The sequence below is a fragment of the Carassius auratus genome, chromosome 28 (genome assembly GCF_003368295.1).
Source record: "Carassius auratus strain Wakin chromosome 28, ASM336829v1, whole genome shotgun sequence".
In the NCBI taxonomy this organism is placed as follows: domain Eukaryota; kingdom Metazoa; phylum Chordata; class Actinopteri; order Cypriniformes; family Cyprinidae; genus Carassius; species Carassius auratus.
The window spans coordinates 14875573-14888282 of NC_039270.1; the positions used below are offsets into that span (position 1 = coordinate 14875573).

Consider the following 12710-nt stretch of genomic DNA (forward strand, 5'->3'; position numbering starts at 1 on the left):
ATGTCACGACTTCACTTTTACATGTAGTGTCAGTGAATACAATGAAAAATGTGGTGTTTGGTGCCATTGTATGTTCCTCTAGGTTACTGTAACTGCTTGTATGTTCCTCTTTAGTTACTGTAACTGCTTTATGACAAACTTCTTTTAGCAGATAACTTGATTCTCCTTCGGTCTCCGTCATGTCTCCTGCAGGGTCTGTATCACAAAGCAGAAGCTCTCTACACTATGGGTGATTTTGAGTTTGCATTGGTTTACTATCACAGAAGCAATAAGCTGCATCCAGAGCTGCAGGAGTTCAGGCTTGGCAATCGACAACTCAGTGGGCGGGAAGTCCCAAGACACAACATGATGAGAAATGTGGAGCTCATATTTTTGTTACACCGCAAACAGACCTCAGTTACCCAAATCTCTCACCCCAACCCAAAGGTCCTTCCTCTGATAAGCTGGAAAATATAGGAGACTTGTCTTTCTTCCACAAATCTAATGGGGTGTGCTGGCTATATTGTCTTCTCTATCTCTTGCTCGCTTCCTCATTAAACCACCTGCCCTCATCATTCACCCTGCCACTGTTAATGCTTTCCATTCATGTTCAATTCAGGAGTTAGTAACACATATTTGTCTGATTATTCAAAGGTTTGTTCCAAGCATTTGAATCATTCTCATAAGATGGAATCCAAAAAGCATGGCACTTCCACAAGATGAGGGTGTGTGTTTCAGGGTTGGTTTGTTGTTGTTGTTGTTTTGTTTTTTTGTAGACCTTTTCAAATGTCAGATTACATCTGTGAAAGTGCATTTTCTATGGAGTTTCACAATCTGCTCCTATACAGATCTTATAAAAGGTAGGATAGGAACTGGAGAGCGTGTGCAAAATCTGATTGTGATGTATCTCATATCTGGACACACAGACGACATTCTGGCAACAGCAGCATACACTATCATTCAAATGTTCGGGAGTTAAAATTTCTTTATATATTTAAAAGAAGTCTCTTCTGCTCATCACAGATGCATTTATTTAATCAAAAATACTGTAAAAACTGAAATAATATTAAATTTTAAGCAACTCATTTCTATATTAATATATTTTAAGATGTAGTTTATTCCAATGATGGCAGCCATTAGTTACAACAATTATTATTATCAAAGAAGAAAATAGTACTGGTTCATATTTTTGTGATTACAGGATAAATGCTTTTATAATTTTATGTCTTTACTGTCATTTGATCAATTTAATGAATTCATGCTGGAAAAAGTATTAATTTCTTAAAAAACATCAAATAAAAATCTTACTGAAATTACCTATAATTTTTGTAGATGCGTGTAGATTATTTTTAGCTCATTTACCAGTGACTGACTCTCATCAGGAACAACACTGAGCTTAGGTCTCAATTATTCTCCAGGTCATCACACAGCGTTTATTTAAACATAATGCACCCATCTGATTATTTAAATATATAATAGTGCTTGCGGGGAGGACATATGAACCGAACCCTAATCCTAATTATTCAACTTTTGCACGTAACCGTGTACCATTTGTGCCATGGACATGAGTGATAGATCAAATCTGACTTTCTTAGAAGAGATGTGCTATTACTTTTCTAAGGCTGTGGTCACATTTACCATTGTCCTGCCAATTTCCATGGTCAAAACCAAAGATTTTCCTGGTCAGATTTTGCAACAGGTTCAAGTTTGGTTACCCGAATTTGGTTGGAAAGTGACTGTGAGACTTTAGACTTAAGATTTTTGCCCGACGGACAACAAGACGGGTGAGAAAATTGTATAGACCCAGACTGAAGGAGAAACCTCATTTCAGAATAATGTCTTATCAATGCTCTGTCATCACAGGGCTTTTGGATGGGCAAGCACTACTCTACATCATTTTCAGAAAATGTTTTGTGTGCTATTGGCTATTTTTGAGCATTGTCTCTTCAATTGACAGCCTTGAGTTCAGGCAACACATATGTGTAGTAGGCCTGTGAGCTCATGAAGGTGGTGAAGGAATGGTCTGAGAAAGTGCTCCCAATGAGAGAAAAGTGCTTGGGAACCTCCACAGCTTCATTGTAAGTCATATATTTAGGCAATGCACTGATGAATCCTGGGAATATGGACAAAGCTCTGCATCATCATGTAGAAGGATCTGGAGCTGGCCAATAAATGGTAGGCGACCATGAGAGCGGGAAAGCTACCTTTCTGTTTTTCCTGGTTAGTTAATAAACTAGAACTCATCTGGTGTGTTTGGTTTGTGCTTCGTTTCGTAGCAACCTGATGGACAGTAAATCCAGGGCTCTGGTCAACATTGGCCATGTGTATGCACGGATTGGAAAGTTTCAACAAGCTCTTGAAGTGTAAGTGCATTTGCCTTTGATTAATATTGACTTTGGTGTTCATGTACAGAGAGAAATCTATGGTTATATTCATTTAATTTTGTTCTGTTTGTGTTTGCATAGCTGGGAGGAGAAGTTGTCTCTAGTATATGGTGGGTTAGAGAAAGCACGAGACTATGTTTCCCGCTCACTCATGGCTGCGGATGACATCTGCAATTAAAAATGGCAGGCAGGCAGAATGTGAGTCCAAACTACATTGCCCAGGAAGCTTAACAGACTCTCTGACCACGAATAATCACATTTTCCACATTGCTTCGAATCAATAGGAGTTAATGTGGTCGTTATGTATATTTGATCCATGCCACACCATACAATTAGATCATTTTACATCCTCTTTCTCTCTGACAGAGTGAAGCTGGGTAACTACAAGGCCTGTGTGTGTTACAGTTTGAGAGGGCACTGGACCGGACAAAACTGCTGCAGGACGACTCTGCCAGCGAAGCCATCCAGAAGGTCAACACAGACATTCCTATCCTGCTCTCTCACTCTCTCCCTTATCCATCTCGCCTCTGGCCTTTCCTATAGTCCCATTCAAACTACACTAAAATCTGTGAAATTCTAAATAATGCATGATATGATTTATATCAAAGATCTCTGTACTTCTGCCAAGACCAAACACGTCACCATTTTCATGTTCATCACCATGCCAAAGCCTCAGAGAGTTGTCATGACAGAACTGTTATTTTGTAACAAACCCTGAACTTGCATAAGAAGAACAATTAGTTACTTAATATTTGTAAATAGGAGTTGTTTTGTCCTAACATGAACTGATCATTGTAATTTTTACATGCGTCCATTGATCAGTTATCTCGTATTCTCGTATCTGATTCTAGACCATTCTCTTCTTCTGATATTATATTTCTTCATGTTGCCCTGATATAATTTGTTTTACCATGATCAATTTGTCACCCTGCAGGCTCTGCGTGAAGCAAGACAAAGAGTGACTCAGTAAAATGAGAAACCCCTCTGAATAAAATGGCAGCAATCAACTTTCATCCACCTACAAGACAAGTCAGAACTAATGCATCCCCACTAGTGGAATAAAGTTTGTCTGAGGAACATTGGATTGCAGTCAGTGTTATTGGTGAAGGATGACTTTATTACTTCCTTTTCTGTGCTTGTTACCATATGGGTAAAAATATTTTTGCATAGTTTTACATAATTAAACATGTCAGACTTTCAGAGGTATAACAAATCATGTGCTATATTTGTGATGCAGTGTCTAAGTGATGTTGCCCAGATGCTGTTAATGTTTTCCAATAGACCCACATATGCCATGACCTTCTGTTGACATAGAGAAATACTCTTTTAATTCATAATCCAACCATAGAGGTTTGAACTGAAATTCATTCAAATGAGTTTGTACCTCTAATTTGATATCAATTTGATATTGCCTTTATGTGCTCAACAAAACTGAACAGAAGTATAAGCCCTGTCAGAATGCTTGCAGTTTGTGTGTGAGAGGATTTTTGTGTGGGTTATATCTGCTATTTATGCACACACCACAAAAGCTTGTGAGAAAGCGGTCACAGCTAACCTGCATTTGTTCTGAGCTCCACTGTGATAAGCTGAAGCAGCGATTCTTAACTGCAGAACCTGTCCGTGCAATGTCAGACAGCATAACCACTCAGAAATCCTGCATACATTTCACACGTCCCTCACGGATAGCTACAAGACACAGCATGCACACTCCAGCTGTTTTCATATTTACAGGTATGCTTTTGTAAAACTGGCCTGTAAACATGCATTTAAAGAGCATGTGGTGCCTGCAGATCCTTTTTTATTCTTTACAGACTTCATTTTAAAACACAAACAAAGGAATTGAACACTTTGATCATTCTGACAAGCATGTTTTCAATATAATATATTTTGACATAATATCATGATTACAAGGACCTTACTGAGTCTGCTGGAAATCAAGTCCATACTTGTGTGCGGCATGAAAAGCTTGAGAAATGTGTTTGTCTTATCCAAAGGTTGTTGCAATATATATTTTATGCAGTAGATACTATCAAACCTATAGGTGTAGACAAGCATTCCTGTAATGGCCTACTGCCAATCTGTTCTTAATCAGTGACCGTGTATGCAAATTGAATAAATTTGTGATGTTTGCTTTAAAAGTAGGCCTATATACAATAACTTTTTGTGGGAGAAATATCTTACAAGAATGTTCAGAGAGGTTTATTAAATATAAATGTTAATTTGTATTTGGTGGGGGGGGGGCAATCAACGGTTCGGACAATTCTGCAAAACAAATTTTCTTTTCACGCCAACACCATATATCTATATTACTTTTTAATCAAACACATTTTCATGATATATTTGTGATGTGCAAAACTTTAATGAAGTGATAAATAATAAAAGTATTTTAATGATTTTTTTTATTGATGTTATTGACAAAAACTGATATAATGCAGTACTGTTTCCAAAAACACACTCGCACAAACACTCATACATACATACATAGCCTACATATGATATATACATGCAGTATATATATATATATATATATATATATATATATATATATATATATATATACACTTTACTGACCCCAACCTTTCTTGTGTTTCCATTTCTATTATATATCCCTAGTGTTGGGGAATAACTAGTTACATGTAACAGAATTACTTAATTTAATTGCAAAGAAAATGTAACTGTAATCAGTCACAGTTTCTGAGAATTAAAAAAAAAAGTTTTATAGTTGCCTATGAAAATGTAAATGATTACAAAGGAAATTACAAAAGAATTACAACGGAAAAATTTCACACTCTTACTGATTTATCTGATTTCTTTCCCAAACTGCCATGACTGTTGACCCTGTACAAATAAATGAGAGAAAAAAAAGAGACACCAATGTTTCAGGAGTTTATGACACTATTTAGTTTTATGTATATACCTAATTTTTTAAGAATTAAATTAAGATTTTTTTTTTTTGTTAGATGCCATTGTTTCCTACTATAGCTATGCAAAGTACAACAAAGGGGGGGGGGGGGGTGCTAAAGTCTGATTTTGTGGTGGGCTGTGCTTTAAAATTAATTGAATAAAATAATACAATTTTATAATACATTTAAATATCACATTTGTTAGAAATTTTTTAAAAGGTAATCAAAAAGTAATCAAATATAATTAATAGCTTTAATAAAGTAACTGAAATAGTTACACTACTTATTACATTTTAAATAGGGTAACTTGTAATATGTAACCTATTATACTTCCAAAGTAACCTTCCCAAAACTGATGACCTTCGACCTATTCGCACACTATGCTAACATTAGGGATTTACAATTAGTCATTGTCATTGTTAAGAAATAAAGTTAAGACTGAACTGTTCTGAGTAATTAAACCACGTGATATTCGAGACATAAAGATGCAGTATTCGAGACATACGAGCAGTATGACGAATCTAAAAATAAAATAGATTCCGGTCGCTGACGTGCACCAGTGATGCAGCGGGAGCGCGCACAAAACCTGCCTCTGTTCAGTTTAATATCTGCCTCTCCCTTCCGCGTGCACATGAGCGTGCTGAAGTGCCAGTGGTTTCCGTTTTGTTTCCTGATTATTGCCAGTGCTCGACTAGGCGGGGGTTTCAGCGCAGCGCTCTGGAGAAACGTGCAATTTGGCTGTACGACGCTTTGAACCTTCAGCCCCGGAGAACGGTGACAGCTTTTCATACATCTGCCAACGTTGTAATCAAGTGAGTAGCATTAACGCTGATCGCTGTCTGTTACTTTGTAATCTTTTAGAACGTATTTGGAACCATCGAGTTTGATCGTGCATATCTAACTTTAAGCGAAAACAATGATTTTAGAATGAAACAAAAAAAAGGTGCCTCTGGCATGTGCTTTATATCCCAGCTGCGCTGGGCATCTCCACGCTGATTTGTTTTGTCTGCATGCAGCGTGGCTGGGCACTGCCACTCCCCAAACCATGGCTTTGCATTGTTACCGCTGATTAACTGAGCTCGCGCATTTGCTCGTGTTCACGTACGAGTCGCTGTAGATTTAGACATTCACTGAATTAAGTGTAGTTTCTTCTGCTAACAAATTTTCCATAACGCTGTCTAAATTCGTTTGCGCAATGTCGTTTAATCATGTACCGTTATATGTTATATGTGTCTGACCTGTGATTGATGTGTCGCTAACGTCTGAGTGAATCTACTGGGCGTTTTGGGTTTTCTTTGTCTTCCAGAGATTAGGTGGCGTGTCCGAATCTAATTTGGTCACACAAAGGCTGCGTATCAAAATCCAGTTAGCTGCCTACCTAGACTGCAATTGGGCATCAGACACGCAGAACTGAGTTTGCTTCCGAGAAATGCTGCCTCAGCAGGCAGCACACTTGATATTAGACACAGCCACAAAAAAAAAAAAAAAACACCCTTCCTAATGATGTGCAGGTGTTAGTGCCTCACGGTTCAGTGCTGAGCTCCTGTAAAACAGGGGCCTGCTTCTGCTTTTCACACACTTTCATCAGAACCTGGGCCGTGTCCAGGGTGAACCTAAAACTAGTTTGTGTAAAACCCAAGTTAATATTTAGTGGTGGTAAGAGGTGCTTTGTGAACCCATCATCATTTGATAATTGTGTCGCTTGGCTGATATCAAGGTTGGTCCTTTTGATTAAGCTGTAAAGATTCGCATTGCTCTATAAAATGGGGAACAGATGTTTTTTTTTCGGCCAGAAGGTGACGATGTCAAGTGGTTTCACAACGAAAAAGTCATTTGACATCTGATGACTCTTAACAGCCTAATATCTGAGCTACAGCTTTTACTTCTGCTTATTAATCTGAAACGTGACATTAGAAGACGGCGATGTGACGGTGCAGAGTATCATTAAAAACAAAGACCTGCAGCATACAGAGCTTCTACGGTTTACTTCAGGCCTCCATAAAAGAGAAAAAGACGGTAGACAAAGAGAAATCTGGATAAAAAGCAAAGGAGTAATGTACAGGCCAGAAAGAGAAGCAGCTCTTGCATTGGCAGTCTGATGCCTACTCGGATTTCACTAGAAATGCACAGTGGTGTTTTATTTCATATGAATTCGAATGTGCACTGGTCTAAATGGAGCAGTGATTTTCAGATTTGCTCAGAAGGACGAGAGCTGGACGCTGTACAGAGGTTTCAGAACTAAAATATGCAGTTGTGGGTAGTAAAACTGAAGTTTCCAAGAGCCTACGTGCTGTGAAGGGTCTGAAGAAGTGGTCGTTATGACTGCCACGTTCAGGTGGATAGTTTCTGTTAATCTTTACCAAGCGTTCCTGGAGCTGCCTGTCATTTAACCCCTTGTTCACATTAGCATTCTCATGTAACTCCTCTCATGTACAGCGTAATCTCTTTGAAAAAATACATACGCACTCACTCTCTTCTGTTTATCAGAAACAGCCTGCGGTGTAGCAATGGACGCTGAACAGAATCAGGAAGTTCCAGAGGCTGTTGCTGAGACACAGGAAGTGGCGATGAAACAAGAGGAGAAAGTGGAGTCCAAAGAGGTGGCACCTTCAGACCCCGAGAAGACCCCCGAGACGGAGCATTCTGCTGGGGAAATGCCAGAAAAGGAGAAAGCGATGGACTCCGAAGCGCCTCCTGCCAAACCGTCTGAACCCGAGGTGGCGCCGGAAAAATCTCCTGAGGAAACCCCGGCTGCCGAGTCTTCTGCGAAACCCCCTGAGCCAGAACAGAAGAAGTCTGAGGAGCCACCGGTTCAAGTGAATTCTGAGCCTGAGAAGCAGGAGGAAGAAGCTGTGAAAGAGGCGGAGTCCAAACCCACCGCTGTGAATGAAGCCAAGCCCGAAGAATCTGATAAAGATGAGAAGACAAAGACCGAAGGAGGAGAGGAAAAGGTACAACCAGAGGCTGATGGAGTCAAAGCTGAGCCTCTGAAAGAGACCGAGACTAAGCAGAAAGAGCCAGAGCTGCCTTTGTTCTTTGGCTGGTTCCTGCTTCCAGAGGAAGAGGAACGAATTAAGTGTGCAACCATGGACTTTCTCAAGACGCTGGACACTTTGGAGGCCTTCAAAGAACACATCAGTGAATGTGAGTCAATGACTGTGTAGACACACACACTTGTGGTTGGTGTGTTTGTAGTGCTGATTTGGTTTTGTTTGTTCTAGTTACTGGTGAGGCGGAGAAAGAAGTGGATCTCGAGCAGTATTTCCAGAACCCATTGCAACTCCACTGCACTACAAAGTTCTGTGATTATGGGAAAGCCGAGGGGGCTAAAGAGTATGCAGAGCTACAGGTAAACAAATATGGCATTAATCCGTTTTAATGAAAGGGTTGTCATTTTCAAATGACAGCCTTTAAGTTTCCACACAATGCTTACAGAAAAAATACTTTAAACCGTTCAAAATACTCATCCATATATTTACAAATCAAAAATCATGAGTGAATATATGCACAGTGGTCTCTCCAAACAGGCCAACAAAGTCTGTTAAGATGGGGTGGTCTTTCTTTTTCTTTAATTGTTTATTTAATGTTAATTAGGATTAATTTATTATACGTGGAAATTAACTTGAACTTAGATTAGTATGAGTTTTTGCACTATTTATAAATATAGATTTTATTAGTTTGTACTTTTTAATGTTAAAAGATGATGGTTTTATTCTAAAGTATTTAACGGATTATTACATTTTTTTTTTGTTTTTTTTTTTGTCTAGTGTAGATCTGAAACGTCTTATAACTTTTTGTTAATTGTATACCTTGTGTAATTAATTCTGAGATTGCCTGGATGCTGGCATGACATTTTAAAATGAATAAATAAAAATATGTATGAATAAAATTGCAAGAGAATATTATCTCTGTATACAGTGCATGGAGAGGAAGAAATACCATTTTAACTTTTTTTTTTATTATTATTATAAAGAGAACCGAAACAAAATGCAGAAATTAAGTGTCATCCAACAAAAAAAAACTAACAAATCAATAAAAAAAACATGTAAATGTGTCAGTATACAAGTGTAAGTATGTTAAATGTAGATTAATGATTGCTGAAATAGTGTATTGGTAGTTCATGAAACCTAATGCATTAACTGCTAACAAATGAAACTTTATCACAAAGTGCTATCAATTATTAACACAGTACTTATTTGACCATATTTTGACTTGCAGGTGGTCAAGGAATCCCTTACCAAATCTTATGAGCTTTCAGTCACTGCTCTCATAGTGACCCCTCGTACGTTTGGGGCCCGTGTGGCTTTGACAGAAGCCCAGGTGAAGCTGTGGCCCGAGGGAGCGGACAAAGAAGGGGTCGCTCCGGCCCTCCTGCCCAGTGTAGAGGCTCTTCCAGCGGGTAGCCGTGCCCACGTCACATTAGGCTGCTCGGCAGGCGTGGAGACGGTTCAGACCGGTTTGGATTTGCTGGAGATCCTGGCTCTGCAGAAAGAGGGCAAGGAGGGCACCCAGGTCGAGATGGACTTGGGTACTTTGACCTACCTGAGCGAGGGCCGCTGGTTCCTCGCCCTGAGGGAACCGATTAACGCAGATACCACCTTCACTAGCTTCTCCGAGGACAAGCCCGCCACCAGCGACCAGGGTAAAAAGAATGGAGAGAAGAAAAAGAAAAAGTGTACCATTCTGTGAGTGCAAAGCGAGGAGGAGAAGAGAGAGGGGAAGGAGAAGACATTTTTCCTAAGGGCTTCGGCCCTCGGTTGGCTGAGGATGATGTTGTGTTTTTGCATGTGTGTAGGTGGATTGCGTGTATGTTTCGCAGCTTTAGTGTGTGCACAGGGATGGCTTGGGATGATTTAGCAGGCAGTGTGAGACCAGACGTTCCAAAGTGGCCTGCTGGCTCCCGGCTTTCTCTTAGCTGGTGCCTTTTTTCCTTTTGCCTGGCAACACGAGCTCAGAGGCCTTAGTATCTGCCTTAAGGTCATGGATCACTCTGCTTTAGGTGCTAGTTCACTTGGCTGTTTGGCCGCCACACCATCCCTGTCCCCTTTACACAGGTACATCCACGATCGGTCTTCCTCACACGTGACCATCATGTAGAACACTTAGATTTAGCACAACCTCACTGGTTTGATTAATTAATTTATACTCCGTTCCAGCCGAGTTCTTGTTGATTAGTCTAGACGCATGGTTTCACATTCAGGATCTTGAGAAGATTTGAAGCTTCTCAATTGAAATTTAGATCTTCGAGTTCATGAAATGGAGCACCTTGATCCTTCATCACAGGAAGTTTTGGCATAGAGTATAAATTTGTTAGTTTAGTATGTGATTTCTTCCTAGTCCCTCTCTTTCTTCAGCCTTTGTGGAGCTGATAATTTTCCAAGAATTCATGCTGCACCTTTATAATCTCACAGATAGTGATCCGTTGTGTGTGTGTGTGTGCATGCCTTCTGCCAAAAAAAACATGGTTAATCTCTCTCTCGCAATCACGTAAAATTCACCAAGGTTTTTTTTTTTTTTTATCAAATAAGAGTACATGCTCTCTGTGACATGTTTTTAGGCTAAAGTGTGTATGTGTATGAAAGTGTTCTCTCCTCAAGTTATCGTTTACAGTGTTGGTCACACCATCGGAGACCCCTTTCGAATTTACAGCCCGTCACGTCGGATGAGACATGCCTGTACTTCTCTTCATATCTGTACGATCAGCTCTTTCATAAACCAGTATATTCACATGTGATAGTACATTTACTCTCTCTGTCTCTCTCATTATCAGTTTTGAAAAAGAAAAAAAAAGTGCACTCTAAATACTGTGACGAGCATCTATCTGGTGCCTTCCTCTTCTGTAGGTTTCTAGATGGCCGAAGCTATGCTTCTTATAGGTCTCTGACATCAAGGCACTAAATATTTTGCACTTACCTTGTTTTTCATTTGTTTTTGTACACTTAATAAAGAATGTGCTTGGCTCTGACATCCCTGGCGTTCTGTCCTTACTGTAAGTGAATTGTTTTCTTAATGTTTGAAGGATTTAACTTATGAGTTAGCTTGTTCTAATTAAGGAAGCGTGTGTAATCATTTGTTCCAAATGTGTGGTTTCATGCTCGTTCCACTTCAAATAGTTTCCACCTTTGCACAAATTAGCAAATGCATAACTTCAGCAAACATCTGGATTCCTAATCAGCACCGGTTTCCGGGTCCATAGAAAGTTTAATTCTCTTAAAAATGCAGGGGATTAGTAACTATAATTTAAGTGGCTCATGAATACACAACCTTTTAATTATTGACAGCACAAGTGCATCTTCCGGTTTAGTTCAGTGGACAGTAAGTTTGCCAGTAGGGGGCGCTTGTCTCCACTGAAAGCTAGATGGAGAATTTTGTAGATGTAGCTCAACAGCTAGTGAGTCGACCAAAAAGAGAGGCAAGAATATGTTAAATAAACGATCCCCCCCCAGGAAAATTTATCTCAAGATTTAACTTGTACCGAGGTGATCATTTCCCTAAATATGGTTGAGGTGGGTGTTTCTTTGAAGAAACACCATCGATGTCTGGATTGTGCGGCTTGGGTACATTCTCAGTGATTATAACAGAATATATACTATATATTTCACAACTATATATGTGTGAATGAACTATGTGCAGGCTTTTACAATGTAACTGAGATGCCATATTGAATATAACAGTGATGAAATCAAGACTGTGAGGAGTAGACTTTAAAATGGCATGCAAGTCCTAAATCATGTAATTTGCACAAATTTTTGTCTAGTTTTTTTTTTGGTCATCAGCTTAATAATTGGCCTGTTGTTTAACAACAGTATAATCCATTGAGCACAATCAACTTCCCTCATAGACTGGTTTTCATTCCTGTCAAAAATAAAATATACCACTTCCCGCCAAAGCCCTATACCACACTGGTAAACTTGTGGTTTCCAAACTGATTTATCAGATTCTTGCTTCTGCAAACACTGTTGACCTCCAGTGATCAATGGGTATGTTTCTATTTAAAGGCCGTACTGTCTGTTTTGTAAATTCAAGTGGAGTCATGTCTCTTGGCAGGAGCCTTTCAACCCATTAGCTAATGCTGCTGTGGACAGAGGAGCCAAAGTACCCTTTGTAAAGGCCAATTAATTCACCTGAAAAAGCTTTGATTTTATCTGACGTGATGCATTAGATATGAAGTTAATTCAATGACTCTTGTGCAAAAGAAAGGAATGTACTTCCTGGGGAGCCTTACTTTGAGAAAGCCTTTGCTGGATTTGTATATATTGAGCAAATTAATATATTATATTTTGTAAAAAATAATGGTTGTTGTTTTGTTCAGTAATATTCAAAGTGTCACTATTGTTGCTAAGACCTAGTCAAGTGATTATGTATTAAATGCTCTAAATATTACATCACGACTTTCATATGTGACCAGACTGTGCATGCAGTATGGGCTAAGAGTATGGTGCAA

At 39.2% G+C, this 12710-nt stretch overlaps 1 protein-coding gene and 1 long non-coding RNA gene across 3 annotated transcripts; both read left to right on the forward strand.

Moving 5' to 3' along the window:
* Positions 1-1711: 1711 nt before the first annotated feature.
* Positions 1712-4816, forward strand: LOC113046938 (uncharacterized). Its single transcript, XR_003276182.1, has 5 exons — positions 1712-2154; positions 2256-2342; positions 2445-2561; positions 2730-2834; positions 3298-4816. It is a non-coding gene; the product is annotated as an uncharacterized LOC113046938 (long non-coding RNA).
* A 1031-nt stretch (positions 4817-5847) lies between these two features.
* Positions 5848-11231, forward strand: LOC113046939 (2',3'-cyclic-nucleotide 3'-phosphodiesterase). Of its 2 annotated transcripts, none has more exons than XM_026208096.1 (4): positions 5848-6078; positions 7754-8410; positions 8488-8615; positions 9485-11231. In XM_026208096.1, the coding sequence occupies exons 2-4, from the start codon at positions 7774-7776 to the stop codon at positions 9953-9955; spliced, it is 1236 nt and encodes a 411-aa protein (XP_026063881.1). In that variant the 5' UTR covers positions 5848-6078; positions 7754-7773; the 3' UTR covers positions 9956-11231. The 2 variants fall into 2 exon arrangements, with proteins under 2 accessions (XP_026063881.1, XP_026063882.1); XM_026208097.1 differs by lacking the exon at positions 5848-6078 and adding an exon at positions 6834-6983.
* Positions 11232-12710: the final 1479 nt, after the last annotated feature.